At 52.1% G+C, this 21,208-nt stretch overlaps 1 protein-coding gene across 1 annotated transcript; it reads left to right on the forward strand.

Annotated features, from left to right (window-relative positions):
* The first annotated feature begins 1,067 nt into the window (after positions 1-1,067).
* Positions 1,068-20,735, forward strand: LOC116956015 (uncharacterized). The gene is made up of 8 exons (XM_032977405.2): positions 1,068-1,358; positions 4,345-4,481; positions 8,524-12,360; positions 13,533-13,588; positions 14,152-14,658; positions 15,980-16,141; positions 17,142-17,186; positions 18,725-20,735. Exons 1-8 carry the CDS (start codon positions 1,312-1,314, stop codon positions 18,737-18,739), a joined length of 4,806 nt encoding a protein of 1,601 aa, XP_032833296.2. The 5' UTR covers positions 1,068-1,311; the 3' UTR covers positions 18,740-20,735.
* The last annotated feature ends 473 nt before the right edge of the window (positions 20,736-21,208 follow it).

Here is a 21,208-nt window from a genome sequence, read left to right on the forward strand (position 1 = left end):
TGGCCAGCACCACGCCCGGCCGCCTTTGTCTCCCCTGTGGCGATGTTTACTACACACCGCTACACCAGGTACGCTACCGCTCCCCACACAGTTACACAGACAATACACACACAGATACACACACACACAACAGATACACAAAAAACATACACGGATACACACCACACTCACAACAACAACCGCCATTCGCCACTAAGTGGCGGTGACGTCACCACGACGCTTGTGCCAGGCTATGTGCACCTTGAGGCCACGTGGAGTGTCGAACGTCCGCTGGCAGGAGGTCACGGGGCAGACCCAGGTGCCACGGGTCGACTGACTGAGATGACTGGCTGATGCACCACCTGTGCCCCCTACTGTGCCAACTTGCTGTGCTTTAGCCACCCGGCGCTCCGCTCGTTGTTGTGAGCGTCGCTCCTCCGCCCTCCGTTGTTGTTGGAGGGCGACTGCCTCCAACTGCCCAGTAGCGTCCTTCACGAGCCTCCTCCACAGAGGCCGATCTTGACACTGCTGGTACCAGCCATCGGCAAGTCCACTCAGCTCCACGTCCTCCTGTACCACATCACTCCATCTCTTCTCTAGCCCGTGCCGCGCCCGTTTAGCCCCCTCGATCCGGCCGAACAAAAGCTGTTTCGGCATGCGGTGGCTGGGCATGCGGGCTACATGACCCAGCCAACACAGCCTTGCCTGCCGGAGGAGCTCACCGATGGGACCTTGCCCAGATCTTTCAAGGATTTGTGAGCTCCTCACACAATCCAGCCTGGTTAAACCCAGGATGGATCGTAGGCAGGCCAGCCTAAATGTTTCTAACTGGCGAAGATGTTCCATTAGAGGGGGGTCCACGTTTCGCAAGCGTAGAGAAGGGAGGGAATGACCGTGGCCGAGAAGACCTGAAGCTTAGTGCGGAGCGACAGACCAGGTAGCTTCCACACAGCGTTACGCAGCCGATAAAAAGATATTGCCGCTCGACTGATTCACAACACACACGGACACACACAACACAACACAGACACACAAAAAGAAAACCCCAACTTCTGCCGCTCGCACGACCCTCCCCCTCTACCCCTCCCCCTCGGCCATCGCCTCTGTCTGCGCATTGCGTAATTGAGCTCAGCCTCATGCCTCAGGCCGGACGCGCAACAACAATGCAGGACAATTGTTAAAACGCGACGACTTGTGCAGAACGACGCGCGCGCGAGTGCGAGCGCAAGCACGCACGCACGCCCGCCGTTGTTACAGAGACCGCGGTTGTTAAAGTTTTAAGAAGTCCAAGTCGCCGCTCTTCTGAACCCGCGCGGCTTTGCGGAGGCGAAGATGGCGGACGCCGCCATTCAGCCGCCCCTCGGCGCCAGCGCGCGCAGGTAAATTTTAGTTGAGAGGATGGTGGAGGGGGATTCTTTCGCCGTGGCGGTCTCCGCTAGTCTTGGCGGCGTCGAGAGAAACCTGGAAGGCGACGTCTTAGACTAGAATTACCAAGTCGCGGAATCGACTGAAATGTTTTTTTTAACAGAAGTCTCCGTGGTGTGTGCGTAGGTAGGCCTCGACGAAGCCCCCGTCTCGACTATGTTTGTCGCCGAGGCGCGCGTCTCTTGAGCCCGTTGGGGCGGCGCAGGCGAGACCGTAGGCTTGCAGGCCTATCTGCTCTTTTTTACAAACCGTATCCGTTTGGATAAATGAAAGCGGTTAATTAACAAGACAAATGTTGACAAGGTCATTAGCTTCGTTGCCGAGACACGCAAATGTATGTTTTGTTCGCTGTGTAATGTGTTTATTTTGTCGTTTCTCGTGATCGGCAATCCGCCATTGCAATGTTAAGTGCGTACAAGACGGGCGGCTTTTGAGGCCTGTCCGTGGGCTTTTAAATGAGTAATTTTGTTAAATTAACCTTTTAAATTATTACTTTTTAAATGCAGTTGATTAGTTTTTGATGCCCCCCCGCCCGCGTTAATTAATATATGTGAAGTTGTCCTTTTGATGCGTCATTATTTACTGTAAACTTGTAAATATCGCACGATTGTTTTAATATTACGATCGCGAGTCCTGTACTGTATTTTATTTTATGATACATTTTGTAAGCGTGGTAGTTAGTGTACGTTACTTTGTTTTCGTAGTTTCATTGCTGACATTGTGCTTTTTTTGCGCCCTGTGAAAGGTCCAAAAGGTTTTGTTGCTAGTGAATTCTCAAATACTCGCGACTGATGACTTGTTCGTGCAGCCACGTACGTAGAGACGACTTTTAAAAGAGGGATGTGATTATGAATTTGTTAGTTTAACACGACCAATATCATCCGTAATAGTTTTTTTGTTGGGTTAGGTCGCGTAAATATATAAATGTGTCGTTAAAATCCGCCACCACCCGACACAGCCAACTAGTAAGAGTTGTCACGTAAACAGAACGTGCACAATTCGCCAGTAGTACAGCACACAAATCTGGCTGTCGCCTGATGAAGCTAGTTGTAATTACTGGCGAAACGTCGTACTCAGATTGTGAATGTTGTGGTTTGGCCCGCCAACACACCGGTGTGCTGTACTAGTGACGAATTGGCCACGTTCTGTTTACGTGAAAACCCTCACTAGTTGGCTGTGTCGGGTGGTGGCGGGTTTTAACGACACTTTTATATATTTACGCGATCTAACCCAAAAAAACGATTATGTATGAATTGGTTATTTGCAAGACTAGCTTGTTACGGCCGCGAGGCATTTTTTTACTGTAGGTTCTATAGATTCGCCCCAATGTTTGGTCTACAGAGTCGCACATTTACTCCAATGTGTATTCGACACAATAACCACTAGGTTTTGCTGATGCGCTCCACTTCAGATTCTACGTATTAACTCCACTGCGGAGTCACTATGTATGTATGTTGAAGTGCATTCGCACCTTATGTAGCCAACCGTGCTAATCGGAGGTGCGATTCTACACTGCTGTAGATTGTAGAAATTCACATCGCCTTTTTTCGCTTACCATTGTTTACCCACTCATCAATTTATATAATTAAGGGCCGGGGTAAATGAATGCATCTCTACTTAAAAGTTTCATATAGAAAATGTAACGTAACAATAACGCTTTTAATGTTTGTATCGTTTGTTGTTGGAGTACTCAAATTGTAAACGTTGCTGGTGTTTGCTCTCCAACACTTCGGTGTGTTTGAGTAGTAACTAATTCGCACGTTTTGTTCACGTTACAAACCTTTCTGATTGGCTGTGTCGGGTGGCGGTGGGTTAACGACACATTTATATTTTCGCGATCTTACCCAAAAACCGTTATTGTGAATAATATTGGTAAGTAGATTTCATATACACTGACTGCTGCTGGTCTAGCTTCTGCAAGTTGAATGCTACCACATACGCATTTTTAAAAATCCTTATCCTCCAATCTTATCCTGGTTGTTTTATCGGCGTAATGTCCTGAGATGGAAAACCTTTTCGGAACTCTCGTAGAGCAGTGAATGACTCCTCCTGTGTGTTGCAGATAGGCCCGCAGAATTGGATATTACAGAACTACCTCCAAGATCCCTTTGAGCGACTCCGGTTTCGCTCGATAAGGGGCAGTACTTCTTTGTCACCCACTGTCGCAGTTGGCAGTTCCTCAATTTAGGCAACTTCCTGTAAAAATATATTCCTCCATAATACTTGCGGGTGTTATTCTGAAGGTCGTCTATAGTTTTAGGATTACTTGTTTATCGAGTAAGTGTTTGGTTTGACACTTAAAAACTAAATACACTTTTACTGTACCAGCGTGGATGAACAACAAAGAACAATGACTGCGCCCTGCAACCACTTAACGTCTTACATTTAATTTGGTTTAATGGCGGCGCTCAGAATTCTACATGTTGGTTTTACTGATGTGCTATAAATATTACAAATATAGTGGCAGAGAGTGTTGCCTTCTAATATGGATCAGAGGTTACTTGTAGACATCTAAGGTAATTCTGTGATATGGATACTTTTTAATTAATTGTTTGGGTTGAAGATACAAATTAATTCATCTCATGACATGACAACTATCGTGCAATGTGGTTAAAATAGAAGAAAAAAACAAAAAAATTACACAAACAGGATAAAAATAAAGGTAAGGCTACCTATGAAGTGATGACATATTTTATCCACATTGGAGGAATGATGGTGATGGGCCGAGTCTGCAAGCGACCAGGATTCAGACTCGTATTCTGGCGCTGTGGCTACAACCATGGCCAACGAAGTTTAATCTCGACCGCTCCTTGTTCTGTTCAAACTGACCATAACTCCCGTTTGTGTGTGTGCGCGCGCGTGTGCGTGTGTGCGCGTGTGTGTGTGTGTGCGCGTGTGTGCGTGTGTGCGCGTTCCCCAAATATTTGTTCCTCCCGACAGCTCCAGGGAAGGCGAGGATGTTAACGGTGACACGGAGGTTGCAGGGGAGAGTGGCGGTGGCGGTGGTGGTGGTAGCGGCGGCAAAGTTGCAGCTGCCACAACTGCTGTGCCGGCAACAGAGGTGTCGGTGGCCGCAGGTGAGCGAGGAATCTCACCATGGGCATGGGGCAGGCATTGTCGGTTTACTAGCGCAGAGGTTGCTAGTGCTTGCCGCGTCCAAAGTAAAACTCCTGTTGCCCTCCTGCCTGGCGTTCTGACTCTTTCAGTTCCGTACCGTTTTGTATTCGCTCCCACCCCCCCTCACTGAAGCTGAGAGAAAAGGGTCTGTTTTTCGACTGTGAAAACAAAAGGAAATACAATTTGTTCCGCTCAAAGATGATTGTTCATAACAACGTTCTGGTTGGGTGTAAAACAGAACCCTCATGTTTGTTCCACTTAATTGCGTGGACACATGCATTGGCCTCAGTTTTGGCTCATTGTCGACCAAAACTTTGGTTGAAATGATTTTATTTCATCTACAATGGCTGCCAAATACTCTTACAACGCATACCTGTTCAACTGAACAATGTCGCCAGTTTTTGAAACGAGCGAATCTTGGCTGTGGTTAATTGTCCTTTGACGGAACATTGGCAGTCATTTCACGGCACTTAATGGGAATTGCCCTCTTCCAGTATTTTAAACGGGGGCGGTTGCGACAGGAGTTATATTACGACGACGGTTTTGCTGTAAAGCTGACAAGAGAAAAGCATCGACAAAACAAATTAGCAAAATGGCGATCGGTGCACAGTGCGACGTTTTGACCAACGCCCTCACCCTCCCCCCCACCCCTACAGAGTTCAAGTGGTACATTCCGCCAGCGAGCTCACCGTTGTGCAGTTCTGCAGAAAAATAGCCTGGCGGGGAATTGATGTCCGGAAAAAAGCGTTGCGCAGTCCGGCCAGGCTCCGTCAGTTGGTTCTGTCTGAGTCGGGTCCTGGTAATGACGCTTATTGTGATTCCTCCCCGCGAATCGCGAGCGGGCGGGCGAACGGCGGAGGGGGGGGTTCTGTGTGCGCGAGTGTGCGTGCGAGCGTGTGTGCGCGCGAGTGTGTGCACGCGTGCTGCCTTCCTCCCTTTGCTTGTGTGGTCGTCGTTTTGTCTGTGTAGTTTTACCCGTTGCTTCGCTTCGTTATTGTGCATCGAGTTGAATGGCGGTGTAGTGGCCGCTTGTTTTGTTCGCCCTCTGCCGAAGCAATTATAACTCGCAACATTCTACTTTCGTTTGACCGCCATTGGCTAAACAATGATGCAAATGGTTGTCGCTTGTGCAATCGTTAATAACATTTCAGACATTATTGGGTGGAATTTACTTACTAATATTCTTATAGAGAACAGTTTTTTTTTATATCCCGGGATGACTAACTTAAATTAATTGAGTAGGTTTAGGTAGCACGGCATTTAAAGTTGTAAATTTTTAATACTTAAAAAAATAGATTTCTCTTAAGTGACGCAGGTACATTTGTTTACAAGCAATATATGCAAATTACTTGTAACACTTATTTTTCAAATTTCCCCAACCCTCTTTATTCTTTAATTGAAAATGTTATCTTTAGAAATTTCAATGTAAAGTTACTGATGCTGTTCGGGGTTCTTAACCGGTATGCGATGACTTAAGATGGCTTCCTAATGATGATGATGACACACTGCAAGTTCCGTCAGTACGCGCACTCACACACCACACACCCCCCTCCCCCACCACCCTCACCATATTGGAGTACGTGCGTGCGTGCGTCCGTGCGTGGGTCAAGGCGCGCAGGCGAACCAGGCTTCATCCCAGCGCTGTGACGGAGGCCTGTGAGGGGGCTGCGATGACAGCCACTGGCATCCGGAGGCCGCTCTGAGCCGGCTGTTGGGGGGGTGTGTTTGGGGAAGGGTGTTGGGGCAAGGTTGTGTGGTAGGAATTGTCTGTTGGGGGTGGCGGGGGGTGGGTGGGGGTGCTGTGGGCTAGGGGTAGTAAAGTTGGGATTTGGTGTGGTGAGCGGTGTGGGTCCAAAGCTACATTTTACTTTTGTCAAATTGGCGGTCCGAATCAGATGGGAAGTTAAAGATCAGTGATTGCTACGTTGTTCGATTGCCGTGGTGCGTTTGTTTTTATTAATGGGCCTCGGATGCGAGAGCGAGAATAGCCAATGCAATTTTTGTGATTATTTGGGTGTGCCCCTTTCCGGGAAGAGGCAATGCTCCTGCTGCTGCTCTCAAAAAGTAAAGAAAAAGCAAAAGTCTCTCTGCTCAAATGTGTGTGCGTTGAGCGGCGCTTATCTCCACTGATGGCACGAGCCAGTGATAAACATTCCACATCACTATGATGGGGACCAGCCTCTCCAGAGAATGCCTGCTTATGGCATCTTTACATAGTGCTTTGCTTTTCATCAATTGCGGATGAATGAATGATTAGCTTTGGTCGACCTCTTACCATGATTTGACTTTGCGACCTTCCGATTGTAAATTGAGGGTTCTGACCACGACCGCGGTTAAAATCTTGTGGCAGGGCGTGTGCAATGAGACAAGCTAGTCGGCCAGTCCAGTTTCTCCCAGTGCCTAACCTTCTCTCATCTGCAACTTGTTTTTTGCATGCGATGGGTGTTGTGCTGCTTCCTATAGACGCTTTCTGCCCACCAGCGTCTGTTGTCACTTTCACATTTCATGAGCCCTGGGTCCCAATTATTGACGGCCCCTGTACCATGCACTGGTCTTTGCTGACGACTTTACTGAGGTCTTTGCCGATGGAATCCTCGAGCAGAAACCCGCGAGTCCCAAAATCCATAGAGACATCAGTGGTGGTGACCGGAGATTGGGTGAGGCATCGGCGTCAGAGGTTACGTTTGCCGTTAAGTAAACACGACCACAGCAAGTAACATTCACAACTCCTGACGTCACTTAGCCTCGAAGCTTTCCTCCCGACCCTGCATGAAGCCCAGTAGATTATTTTTGTGCGTTGATTTTTGCGCGTAGCTTTTGGGCGCCACGGTGGCTAGGATATGTTAACTACCTCGCCTGTTGTGCAGGATGTCCTGGTTTCGAACACAACCCTGAAGCCTGTTGTATACTTGGAGTTTGCATGTCTCTCCTCGTGGTTATGTGGATTTTTCTCTGGGTACTCTGGTTTCCACCCCCCCCCACATTTAAAATCAACAACAGTATTTGGCTGCTATAATTTCCACATGATAAGCCACGTCGTTGATCTATCATTTGTGGCCTGGTCACGTCAGAAAAAGAGCTAAATAGTTTCGTGGGCATTACCTGGTAAAATAAAAAATAGTTTCCAGTTTTGTTACTGATCATCCACTTTGTTATAAACCGCACCCGTAAGGGGGGTTGTTTTAGAGAATCTAGCGCCGCTTGGGTTGCTGTGAAAGGGCTGCAGGGAATAAAGTAATGGGTGGTCTGTGACTGACATCATGCCGGTCCACTGGGGGAGGTTTGTGCTATTGGTCGAGTGGTGCTGTGGTCAGAGCACTCGAATCGTCACCGGAAGGTCGTCGCTTAAAGTTTCGTTCGGGGTTTTTTTTTTTTTACTCGGCTCGTCGTCGTCATCATCATGGCTGCAATTCATCCGAGAACAATAACGTTAGTAGCGCCGCTTTTGAATGGTGTCCTAAGGAGAGACTGGTGCCTGCCATGGGTTTTGCTGCCTCGCTTGGAGCTAAGATCCAACCTCATTGCTGGTTTGAGCAGGGAGACATTGACCCCCTAAGAGATGCAGGACGACCTCTGACTAAGGCCATTTCGCTCTAGTTTATTCCATTGAATGTGAAGGTCTTTGTTCAGCAGTGGATTGGCAAAGGGCCGTACAAACGCTATGCCACCTGATACGTTCCTAAACAACCCCTGCTCGAGTGCACCGAGCGAAACATTGCAACGCTAAGGCCAGAGCGGGGGGGGGGGGGTCGGCGTCTGACGCACACGCAGAGGCCGTTTTATAGATGCCGTAATTGACATCTCGGGCAAACGGCACCACTTTCTGGAGTGAGATGGGCAGAATTGGGCGGCGCCACGATTAAATCCGGCACGAGCTAGGGCTAAAGCGCTAGCGGTTTGGAGCGCGCGCTGCGCCGCACTCACTGACAGCCACCCTCGTCCCCCGGCCCTGCCCCGCCCCCCCCCTCCTCCTCCTCGTCCCCCCCGGCCCCGACTCCGCAGGAAAAGGCTCCGCGGAGAAGCGCAAAGCGGACAGCGGCGCCGACTCCTCCTCCTCCTCGGCGGAGGAGGAGACCGAGGAGGAGCCGCGCAGCCGCAAGAAGAAGAAGAGCCGCAAGAAGAAGCACAGGCGCAAGGGCAGCAGCCGCTCCAAGAAGTCAAAGAGCAAGGCCGACTCTGACAAGGAGGACCGCGGCGGCGGACGCAGCCGGCGCAGAAAGGCGAGCGGGGAGGCCACGGAGATACCGGAGCCTACGACGAAAGATTCACTGGGCGGCGGTGGTGACGGTGGGTGCTTGCAGGCGGTGGCGGCCGACGCGAAAGGCGGCGGCGGCGGCGGCGGCGGGACCCGGGACGGCGCGGAAGGAGGAGCAAAGGAGGCCCAGGTGCGGTCGAGCGCCGTCGCCGACAGCGGAGGCGAGGAGGTGAGGGCTGGACAGGAGGTGACGGAGAGCGCCGGCCGCGCGTCGTCGGAGGTCGAGGCGGCGGAAGGCAAGGTGGCGGGGAGCAAGGAGGAGATGGGAGGAGCGTCTCTGGGCGGTGCAGGCGCTGCGGCTTCATCGGACCCGAGCGGCAAAGGAGTCCCGGAGAAGGAGCGAGAGGTGGATCCGCCGGAGGCGCAACGCGTGGAGAACGGAGGCGGCGGTGGCGCCGCCGAGTCTACGGGAAAGCCGGGCGAGGCAAGTAGAGGGAGCCCAAGACGAGTCGTGAAGGAAAAAAGTAAGAGCGGCTCGGAGAACGATGAGTCGGACGCCGACACCAAGAAGGAAAAGAACGTCAAGAACGCAGGTTCATCTTCAGAGCTGGACTCGGACTTTGAAATAACGGACGACAGTGAAAATCCAGCTGTATCAATGCTTTCGGTGATTGCGCGGCATATCAATTCCACAGGGCAGCCAGGTGGGCGGGCATCGACGGCCAAGGAGGGCGTCGCGAGGGGGCGTCTGCAGGCTGGCTCGCGATCCGGCTCCGATGAGCGCAAGTCGAGGGAGCGGAGCGTGTCCCCCGAGGCCCCCGCGAGGAGGCGGCCGACCCCGTCGCGCTCCCGCTCGCGACAAAAGTCTCCTTCTCCGTTGCGGGAGCGCCGGCGCAGAGGCTCCAGCCCCGCGGCCCCGCGCCGCCGCTCGCGCTCCCACTCGAGGGAGCGGCAGGCCAAGGGCCCGGGGGCGGGGCGGGACCGGCAGAGGAGGGACTCGCGGTCGGCGTCGCGGAACCGCAAGCCGCGCAGCCGCTCGCGGTCGGCCCAGCGGGCCCGCGACGTCCGCGCCAAATCTCGCTCGGCGTCTCGCGACCGGCTCCGCAGGGGAAGGGGCCGCTCGGCGTCGCGCGAGCGGAACCGGCGCGAGCGGAACCGTTCGCGTTCCCCGTCGCCCCCGAGGAATCGGGGCCTGCGGGCGAGGTCGCGCTCGCCGTCCACCGGGAGGCGGGCGAGGGCGAGGGCGGCGACGCCGCTGCTGCCGCCTTCTTCTCGCGACCGTGGCAGGAGGCAGACGTCGCGCGATCGAGGCCGGAGAGGGAAGTCCAGGTCGGTGTCGCGGGATCGAATGCGGAGGCAAAAGTCGAGGACTTTGTCGAGAGATCGCAACAGGAGAGTGAAATCGAGGTCGGTGTCACGCGATCGCAACAGGAGAGTGAAGTCGAGATCGGTGTCGCGCGATCGCAACAGGAGAGTGAAATCGAGATCGGTGTCGCGCGATCGCATTCGAAGGCAGAAGTCAAGATCATTATCTCGGGATCGCAGCAAGAGAGTGAAATCGAGATCTGTGTCGCGCGATCGCAACAGGAGAGCAAAATCCAAGACGCCGCCTCGCGATTGCAATCGCAAGCACAGGTCGAGGTCGGTATCTCGGGATCGCAACAGGAGAGTTAAATCCAGGTCGCCATCTCGCGATCGCAATCGTAAACACAGGTCGAGATCGGCGTCGCGCGATCGCACAAAGAGAGCGGTGAAATCGAGATCGGCATCGCGCGATCGCAGTCGTAAACACAAGTCGAGATCGTTGTCTCGGGATCGCACCAAGCGAGTGCCCAAGTCAAGATCGGCGTCGCGCGATCGCAAGCAGAAGGCGAGGAGCGGGTCTGCGTCGCCGGGCCGCGGCAAGAGGTCCCGCTCCGCCTCGCCGGACGGTGGCAAGAAGGCATCCACGGAGGAGAGCGACGTCGCTGCAAGGGGCGCTGAGACGGAGGCTCGTTCTCGGTCTCGTTCGCCCGCCAAGGAGTGCCCCAAAGTGGAAGGATTGAAGATTGAACGCACCGGTGAGGGAGCAGTTGAAGTGGGGGGGAAGGTGGCAAAGGCGGAAGCGGAGGAAGCTGGTGCAGAACGGCCGAGCGGAGGGGAAGCTGTGGCGACTTATGTGGCGATAAAGGTGGAACCCGGTGACAGCTCGGCAAATGATGGCGGAGGAAATGAGGGAAAAGCGGAGGATGTGAAGCTTCAGATTTCCGTCGGAAACGACGATGTGAAGAAGCCACTTGCTGGAGAAAAAGATGACATCTTGGACCCACACAAGGCGGCGTCAAGTGATGCCACCGTAAAAGAAGAAGATTCCTTTTCTAAAGATGAAGCACCTAAAGATACTTCGCCGATTAAAACCACAGAAGCCGTATCTGCCTGCAAAGAACCGAAAGACTCTTCCGATACCGAGGAGTCAAAGTTGGCTGACCTCGCCACGGCGTCGACGGACGATCGTCTTCCGGGAGAGGCAGCCGATACGAGCAAGGAGGCCGAGAAACGCAAGAGGGACTCCGGCTCCGGCAGCCGCTCGCCCAAGCGGCGTCAGGAGTCGCCGAGCCCGCGCAGCGCGGCCGAGCAGAGGAAGCGTTCGCGCTCGGACTCGAGGCACAGGACGCTGGCGGACCCCGCCCGTGCCGGCGATCGGAGCGACGCCACGAAGGGCCGCTCTCGTTCCCGCGACCGCAAGAGGAGGGAGTCGGCGGAAAAGAAGCGCAGGAGCCGCTCGCGCTCGCGGGATCGCAAGGATGCTGCGGCAGCCACTCGGTCGCGGGAAGCGAGGCGGAGGTCGCGCTCCCGGGAGGCCAAGAGGAGGTCGGCGTCTCGAACGCGAGACGCCAAGAGGAGGTCGGCGTCCCGATCCCGGGAGACCAAGCGCAAATCCCGCTCCCGATCCCGGGAAGCCAAGAGGGTATCGGCGTCCCGTTCTCGTGACGTGAAGAAAAAATCCCGATCCAGATCCCGGGAAACCAAGAGGAAATCTCGATCCCGATCGAGGGAGGTGAAGAATCGGTCGGCATCGCGGTCGCGCGACGCCAAGAGGAGGTCGGTGTCCCGGTCGCGGGACGCCAAGAGGAGGTCGGCGTCGCGGTCGCGGGACGCCAAGCGGAGGTCGGCGTCGCGGTCGCGCGACGCCAAGCGCAAGTCGCGATCGCGCTCCCGGGGACTCCGCCGGAGGTCGCGCTCGCGCTCGAGGGGGGCGATCGCGCGCCGGCGCCTGGGCCGCTCCCGCTCCCCCCGCGAAGGGACGCGACGCGCCGCGCGCTCGCGCTCCCGAGGGGCCAAGCGAGCGTCGCACGACGACACCGCCGGGGGCAAGAGGCGGCGCTCGCGCGACAAGTCCGACAAAGAGGCGGGCGACGGCAAAGCGACGGAGGCGGCCGCCGCCGCCACCGACGCCGGCGGTACCGCCGCCGCTGCTGGCGGCGACGCCGAGAAGAAGGCGGCGGGAGAGGAGAAGGCGCAGGAGGGGCGCCGCAAGTCGCGGTCGAGGTCGCGAGGCCCGGCGCGGCGCGGGTTTCGGGTGAGCCCCTTCAGGATGCGTCGGCGGAGGTCGCCGATGAGGAGGAGGGAGCCCAGCCTGTCGCCGCTGCGCCTCTCCGAGGAGGGTGAGTTGGGGTGAGGGGGGGCTCCCCCCGGGTGTTGTGCCGTTTTGGTTCACCGTCCAAACGATGCGGATCCGTGCGGCAGTTGTAAATCTGCGTCTTGCTTCCTTGAAGATGACATAATTACGCGCGACAACATCTCGTGTGACTTACAATCCTTCGTCACCACCGATTAATTGTTCGTATGTCGACCTTCTTTCGCACGGTACGTTAGCCAGCCGCGCCAATCTGAGGTACTAACTAAAACCAATGCTTGTTGGTAAGAGTTACAGGTTCCACGCACGCATATGCATCATGCTTTAGTCTTTTTTTTCTCATTCATAAGGACAGCTTGGGATACTACAAAGAACCTAATTGTTGTCTTAGGTTGTGGAACTTCCACCACTGGTTCTGCGCAGGACTCTTTACTGTTGTACAGTATCCCCTCGTTATTCACGAACTCGCTATCCGCGATTGTAGCGGTCTGCGAATCGCATCTGGAACTCTGCATAACTGCTGCATCGGGAGAGAGAAAAATAAAGTGATGAGAGGGAATGTGATGCGAGATGGTGATCACATATAATATGATGAGATAGCGATGAGATATTCATATTTTGACATTTATTTGTATTTACTTTGTTTATTATAGCCTATTTTTCGTGTTATGATAATTGTCATGCATTTGATAGTTTATATATTGAACGTAATGCATTAAAAATATTTATTGAGGTTTTCGAAGGCCATACCATTATCGCGCAACATTTCCTATTCACGAGCATCTCCGGAACATATCCCTCGCAAATAACGAGGAAAATACTTTACTGTGTATTGCATTACTGGGCGGGGCCGGTGGTGACACACGCAGGTGGTAACTCTAGCGTCTCACACCAAGAAGGGCCTGGGTAAAATGTTCAACTCGGGCAGCTTTCTGTATTGGTTTCTTCCAGCTATGCTGGATTCCTCCTCACAGCTGAAGAATAAGCATACATTGGTGTTGGTACAAACATCGCAATGCCGAAAAATTACCAGCAAATTAGTAATTTGGGATCGCGCGTGGCAACTTTGGCTCGTTACTTGCAAACTTGCCCGGACCGTGCTGTAAAAGAGTTGTGACTTTGTGGTGGTTTCCTGGGTAAACAAGTGTAATAATACCATAAAGTTAAAGTCGTTGTGTATTTGTGTGTGGGTGTCTGCAGACAAGGCTCAGCTGTTGGAGATTGCTCGGGCCAATTCGACGGTGGTGAACCCTAAGGTGAGATGAGCAAAGTCACGTCCCCGCTATTGTCCCAGTGGTGCCGCAGCGGTGAGAGTTGCAGGTGGGAAAGTCGGGGCCAGGAACGGTGGGAAAGAGGAGTGACACTTGGAGGCACGCTGTCCCCGGTGCCGTGTTACGTCTTTGTGCGGCCAGTGGTGGGGGAAGCGTGGCCAGGGCTGCAGTTGTGCACTTAATTTGGCTGAATTCCCAGCTCTTTTAAGACTTTAAAATATTGGCTTGACTGTCATGAGACAAACGGGACTCTCGTTTGGAAGAGCGAGCGGGGGGGAAATGCAGCCCCCCCCCCCCCTCCTATCGCTGTCTAGACCAAAGGACACTTGAAGGGATCTCAGAGGTAGCTCTGTGACGTTCGCTTCCGTGGGCCGTTCTCAAACAAGACGGGTCGCCCTTCGAGAGATCCGAATGAATTCTTAATCGTGTGCCGTGGCACCGGTGGTGGAACGGCCCGCATAAAACTGGGATGGGGGGAAAATTAACTCAAATAAATCTCGTGAATCTGCCCGCCCTATCCCCCCCCCTCCCACCTTTCACGCTACAAGGTGAGCGTGGGCATCATGAACTCCATCGGACCGGCTGCGGCGCTCTTGCCGCTCATCATGAACCAGCCGCCGCCGCCTCCGCCGCCACCTCAGCAGCCGTACCAGCCGTCGCCCAATTCCCCTCCCACGCCGATCCCCCTGGCGGCGCTCGCCATCCAGCTCGCCAACCAGCAGGCGCTGCCCACCGGCCAGATGGGTGGCGGCGGAGGAACAGGAATGGGGAACCCCTTCCCGTTCGCGGCCATGTTCGGTGGCGGCGGCATGGGCGGGATGGGCGGCATGGGCGGCATGGGCGGCATGAGTAGCATGGCCAACATTGCCAACATGGCCAACATTGCCGGCATGGCCGGCATGTGCGGTATGAGCAGTATGGGTGGTGGTGGCGGCGGCGGCGGCGGTGGTGGTGGTGGCGGCAACAACAACCAGCCGGACTTTGAGAAGCTACGAGCAGTGGTGGCCGGAGTGAACAAGGACCACATGATGAACACGATACAAGAGTTGACGCAGGTGAGTGAGCGTGCGTGCCTGCGTGCCTGCACGATGTGTGATCTGTCTGTGGGTGTCGTGGAGAGAGTGGTGTGATGCGTGTGTGATATGTCGCATGCGTGATGCGTCACAATGGCCTGGTCTTGGTTGGCTGATGAAAGTTGCAAGTGAGATTTTCATCAATGCTTGGAGCTGGGGTTGGGATCAAATCCCCCCTCTTGATGGTGAGGGGAAATGGCCGAGGTTTATTACTGTGGCTTATGCAGCTTCAATGGCTGCATTTGGTACACGGTCCGGACCTCCCCAGAGACCCTGGCCGACAGGAGGAGGTGTTCCGGCTCGCTGCGAGAAAACGACAGGCCCACTCCCACCGTCTACAGCTCCCCACGTCGAAGAATGAGGAGGCTTACCGCAGCCTCTGCTCTAACTTAGGGAGGACTGTGTAGTGCATGTTGGGCACGCAGATATTCAGAGGGAGCCCCCTGGTGTATTCTGTAGACGATATTGTGCTATGTGGTGAAAGCAGGGGGATAGTGGAACATGATTTTAAGATCTGGTTGCAATATATTGAAGGGAATGGGTTGAGGATCAGTTGGACAAAGACAGAGTACATGGTGGCAAATTTCAGTGGAAATAATGCAGAAGGAGGATTGTAAATTGGAAGTGACCAGTTAATGAAGGGGAACGAGTTTAAGCACCTGGGTGCAACGATGTGGTGCTGATGGATCACCAGAAGGAGAGTTGAGAATAAGAACAAGGGCTGGCTGGCTGCAATGGCGAGAGTTGACCGGTGTGGTGTGTTAGAAGAGGGTCCCAGTATGGTTGAAGGGTGCTGTTGTACGGGGCTGAGTGCTGGTGCACAAGAAAGTGGGAGGACCAAGCTATGGCAGTCACAGAGATGATGTTGCGGTGGATGTTGGGTTTAACGAGGAAGGACAGGGGCGTGAGAAATGAAGAAGTGAGAGTAAGACTCGAGGTGGTAGAAATCGCAGAGAAGATGAGAGAGAGAAAAGGCTGTGCTGTCGTTTCGTCATGTTGAGAGACAACAGGAAAAGTGTGTGTGGGTCAGAAGCTGTGCAAGTGATGCAATGGAAGGAAATGGATCAAGGGGAAGGCATCAAACGAGGTGGGGGTGGGGCGATGTGCGATCGGACACGGCCCGAGGAGCGGAAAGAGAGATGGCGCAGGACAGGGCAGCGTGGATAAGGTTGGCAAGGAGAGCACAACCCCTGACATGAATGGAATAACCGCGTGGAAGAGGAAGCGTAGCGCTTGTGTAGCATGTGTAGCATATGCTGCAGCTGGTGTAGTAAGCTGCGCGATGTTTTTTTTGCCGTCGCAGCGTTGCCAGATGATCGCGGACAGTCTGGACGATGACAAGCCAGTAAACGTGCCCGTGACGTCGGATGATGAGGGCGACGAGGAGACGATCCCGCAGAGTACGGAGGGCATCCATCACCCGTTCAAGATCAAGGACAAGTCTGACGAGTACACGGTCACTCACGTACGTAGCGTTTCTTCGCGCGCGCGCTTGCCGCCACGACCCACACCGTCTCCCACGCTCCAACCAACCCTTTCCTCTGTGGCACTGGATGAAACTAAATGTTTCATTTATTTTACCAGGTAAGGCCCACCGATCTACATAGCTCTTATTTCAGAAGCGACCTGGCCACAAATTATAACTCGACGTATAGTGGCTCATCGTGTGGACATTTTTTAGCACGTTGGTTCTAAATGTGGAGGGAAAACCTGGAGGACCCGGAGATAAATGTATTTCTAGTCTCCAGGTCTCTCATCTCGTTCAACTCGTATCATCTCACGATTGTCTACAGCTCCATTGTACTGTACATCTCTCATTTTTTGGAAAAAATCCTAAAGAGCAGTTTAAGTTCACTTCTTCAGCAGAGTGGTGGCGGCGGCGTGGTGCTAATTACTCTTGCCTCGCGTAAAGAGGGGCCCGAGTTCGATTCCCCACTCGGGCACCTCTCTGTGTGCGGTTTGTGTGTTGTCCTTCGGCCCCCCTGAACTGCATGGGTTTCCTCTGGCTCCTCCAGGTTTTCTCCCATAGATAACAAAAAAATCCACGTAGATAACAATGTAACTGCTGATATCCCAAACAATCCCGATGGTGAAGAAAATTATACCTGCAAATATACTCGGTTGTAATCGTACAGAAGCAACAACAACGTTGCCCGCCCCCCCCCACCCCCCATACTGAAAAACACTTAGCAGAACCCTCTTGAAAAAGAGCCATGAGGCTCTTGTGGGCGAACGAGCGTGACAAGCGACAATAACATCTCTTTGAGAGATAATAGAGATAATGTATTATATATAATGTCTTATATTAAATACATTATCTCTCAGACGGAGGCGATTGTCCTTTCAGTTGTCCACGATATACCAGGTGTTATTAATTTCAGGCGCGAGTGACCGTGTGTGTGTGTGCTTGTCCAGTGGCGTGACTTTAATTGTCGCGCTTGTGCCTTGTCTGTTTATTTTTGCAGTACGTTCATTACAAGAGGCCAGACAAGGACTCGTATGTACCACAGGTGAGGTCCCACACACACGCACAAGCCAAACAACCGTGCACATTGTCAATCCACTGCTGGATTGAAGGCTTCCGCAAGCCGTCGCCATCCCCCGCATGTGATTTAATATATTATACTGAGGACGACTGCTTGTGTTGCGAACGAAACGTCGTGATTTATTTTATTTTCTACCTACGTGACTTTACCGAAAGAACCAAAGAGTATGTATTCCTGCAGTCACGAAAGCTTCAAATCAAGATTATACTAGCTTGTAAGCCCATCCTAGGACGGAAGCTGTAATATTAAAGATGTAAATGAACGTTTTATTGTGTGATTGTTAATTTTATTAGGAAATGTAGCACATGAATACGTTTTTCTTATTTGATTAAATTTTTATTTAAAGCTTTCGTGACTGCAGTGATTCATATTCTTGGTGCTTTCGGTAAAGTCACGTTGAAGGGAAATAATAAAATAATAAAAATATATAAAACAATAAAATTCTCACGACGTTTCGACTACAACACAAAACAGTCATCATCAGGTGTGAAAACCAACGGCAAGAAACATTTGAAAGAAGTGGCGGTTTGTATTTATATGTTGTTTCTTGCTGTTGGTTTTTACACTTGATGATGACTGTTTGTGTTGCAGTCGAAACGTCGTGAGAATTTGATTGTTTTATAAGTATTTTATTATTTTATTGTTCATTTAATTAAATTAAGGACTTTGGAAGCTTTCTCGGTATACGATATTATCACTGTTAAAAAGGTTTCCCTGCAGTTGGCTATCCTTGATGAACACTTTGATCCGCTGAGGATATTTCGATCTAGACAGAGCCACGTACAACTGGCCATGGGAAAAAAAAACTGGTTCATTGAGATAAATACCCAAATTTTCAATGCACCTTTAAAGATCAGAACACTATAATCAAAACTCAAGATCATACTTTGCAGCAGTCATCCGGAGCAATGCATTTGATTTCAGGCCACTGCATAGCAGTGACAGCTAGGGGTGGGTGTACAGTTCCTCAAGAGCAGTTTTGAGTGAAGATCGCACAGGTAGTGATTCAAGTTGCAGTTTATTGGCGATAGCATTCTAGACCCTGGGGGTATCAACAGCAAAGGCCCTTCCTCCAGTATTTGTACGGCAATAAGTAATGTGAAGCTGGTAAATGAGCGAGGACCTTAGGTCACATTTGTTCTTCGAAACAGTGAGGAGATCCAGCAGGTAGTCTCTGTGGTGCCGGCTCGGCCTACCCTGACCCCTGAACCACCTGGTTACCTGCTCAATAATAATAATTGAATTGTATATAGCGTCGTTCATGCTAATTGCATCTCACAATTCGGTATGTTGATTATATACGAGCGCCACATCCTATAATTTATACCAAGCAAATGAAAACTGGCAGAAAATAAATTGAATAAGCAAAGAAATGGCACTGAAACAATAGGCACACACACACATCGAAAAAGTTATCACTGCAAATAAATGAGCCCATTAAGTCGCATCCCATGCTCACCAGTTCTTAACCATCTGCTTGTCTCCATTTTTTCACTTTTCAGATCTGCTACAAGTAAGAAGTGGGACAACTGTGGATCACATTTTTTTTTTATTCCCGACAAGATACATTTTACTTTTTGTTATATTTTATTGTTTTTTTTTTAAGTCTCGTGGCCCTGTACAAAACCTGCTCTTTGTAATTTAGTAGCAAGACGACTATTTCAGCCTGCCAACGGTCAGGGTGGAACGCAGAAATCATTTGCCACTCCTGGGAGAGCGAGTGAGACGGATGCCACAAATTATATCCCGCGCAACATAGACGGAAAAAGTTTGTGGCCGCGCGGTTGCCACGGTAAAAAAGTTAAACTCGTAAGCAGAAACGTTGCGAATAACAAATCCCGTTTGGGGGGTTTTAACTCCTCATCTTTGTCAAATCAACCACCCTTGGATCAATGAAGTGAGTAGCACCACTGTGTAGGATATACACAGCGGTGCTCGTTATATAAAGAGACTGGACCCCAAGCCCGAGGAATGTGGAATTTCGACCTGTGCATCTGGGCTGGCAGTGCCCACGAGCGGTTGCCCATCGCTTCCGCTCGTTTTGAGTTCCGCGGTGGTGGCGGCGGGTGGGAGGCACTTGGAATGATATTTCGTTTAATCGACGCACGCGTGGAAGCCCCGCTGTTGTAAGGGTTGTCCGCACCTTAGCCCATCGTCCCGACTGACTTGCCGAACGGGTAGACGCAGCCTGAAGCGCGCTCGCGCGGAGTTGTGTTTACAGACCCCCCCCCCCCCCCCCCTTTTTATCAATACAGTCCCAGACGAATACCCACCCCCCCTCCCCACGTGTCGCGTCGGTCATGGGGCTCACCAGTCGGGATCCGTCCGCATGGGGGGTTGTTGGCCGTGGCCGAGAATCAAGTTTGGTGTCGCCGGGGTTCATAACGCGGCGTGCTGCCAACCGTTCCGTCGTCCCCTCCCGCCGCCTAAACACGAGTCAGGTGCCCTTTTTGCTTTGGCTACGAAGCGGCGATTGGTTCGCAGCGGCGTGACGGTCAAAATCCGCTCCTTGTAAATAAAACCGAGAGAGAGGCGCTACAGTGGTTCACCTTTCTGGACCAAGAGTTCACTTTTGAGTTTAAAAAAAAAAATAGTCGCCTGGCATGCGCAAATTTCCATTGCTCTAACATGGCTGGATCCCACAATTGGACTGTCACGTGGTTGTGTGTGGCTCTCGTGCCGGCTCCTACAACGCACTGCATGTCGCGCTGGGGAGTGGCGGTGCCACTGCAGATCGTGGCTTTAAAACCTTTTTTTTTGCCACGAGCAAACTTCCGGCCTGGTAGCGGGGGGGGGGGAAGGGGCTGCGTTCGATGCGTCGCCCCAGGCTTGCTTTGCAAATTCGCAGCCGTGTTCAGGTTTTGCCTTCCTCTAAATGTTGACCGAGATGGGCGCGCGCGCGCGACAATTTGATCAGTGTCCCCGGAAAGGCCTCGTAACCACCCCCACGTAGTTCCCGTTTTGTTTCTGAAGACAACCATGCTAGCTAGCGTCATTTGAATGTTTACAGTCGATTTTTTTGGTAGTTTTATTGTAACGTCTCTCCCACAGAATGGCTGCTCAATAAATGTATTTAATCTTTTCTCCACTTAACAGAAGCCCACTCCTGCTTTGTTAACTCTGAGATCGTGTGGATTATAAGGTTTTACAGAACGCCCCTGTCAATGGTCAATGCCTCGTCGATAACCATTTGCGGCAGATTGTGTTGAGAAGAGCCCGGCCGTTGAAGGGAATGTGGCATTGTTGCAGATTATTTACTTAATCGTTCAGTTTTGTACTTGATTTAAAAGGTGAAGGCCCGAGTGGAACGGCATTGTTATCGTTTGGCAAGTGGATCGGGAGCTTTGAGTATCTGTTCTCCTAAACCTTATTGAAGGACCCACGATCAGTCCCATGAATTTGTTCACAAGGGTCCTCGTCCAGGTCCTCTGCTCAGTCTCAAATGAGTCTCTCGTTTTGGCCGTTTTACTATTTTTTAAATCTTCGAATAAACTTGACGCTGGGCAACAATCAGTTATGCTTAATTGTGCCTCTAGTCTCCAAGTCTCTCTTGCTTAACTCTTGTCATCTCACGAGTCCTCATCTCTTCATCTCTCTTGCGCTGCACATCCCTTAGGAATACTTCTCGCTTGTCTCCAGGCCTCCCTTGGCGCTAGAAGCTCCTTCACTAAATCTGTATCTCTGTGGCTTTGCGAGCCTTATCCCGTTAAAAGGCTGCCTCTGAGAGCCTTCCAGCCTGTGTGGTACCACTGTACCAGTATTAGAATCCTCTACCTGGAGTGTGCGAAACGATACCAGGGCGTAGAGAGTGATTGGGGAATCACGAAGATATATAATAGTGAGGTGGTGAGGTGTCAATATGAACTCCGCTACGCTTGGCGAGGCCCAATTTTAAGAGGCTCCAACGTGTCCCAGTGGATATAATCTGCCGTGACTGGCGATTTTAATTTTTCAAGTCCATGTCATTTTTGCTTCAACACCCGACG

The sequence above is a fragment of the Petromyzon marinus genome, chromosome 63 (assembly GCF_048934315.1).
Source record: "Petromyzon marinus isolate PM22_M1 ecotype Great Lakes invasive population chromosome 63, UKy_Petmar_22M1.pri1.0, whole genome shotgun sequence".
Lineage (NCBI taxonomy): Eukaryota > Metazoa > Chordata > Hyperoartia > Petromyzontiformes > Petromyzontidae > Petromyzon > Petromyzon marinus.

What these genes read in the sequence shown, in the direction of transcription:
- LOC116956015 (XM_032977405.2), top strand. Translation starts at nt 1,312, where the DNA reads ATGGCGGACGCCGCCATTCAGCCGCCCCTCGGCGCCAGCGCGCGCAG. An exon ending in CTCGGCGCCAGCGCGCGCAG is followed by an intron (nt 1,359 to 4,344) that starts GTAAATTTTAGT and finishes TCCTCCCGACAG; the next exon opens with CTCCAGGGAAGGCGAGGATG. An exon ending in AGAGGTGTCGGTGGCCGCAG is followed by an intron (nt 4,482 to 8,523) that starts GTGAGCGAGGAA and finishes CCGACTCCGCAG; the next exon opens with GAAAAGGCTCCGCGGAGAAG.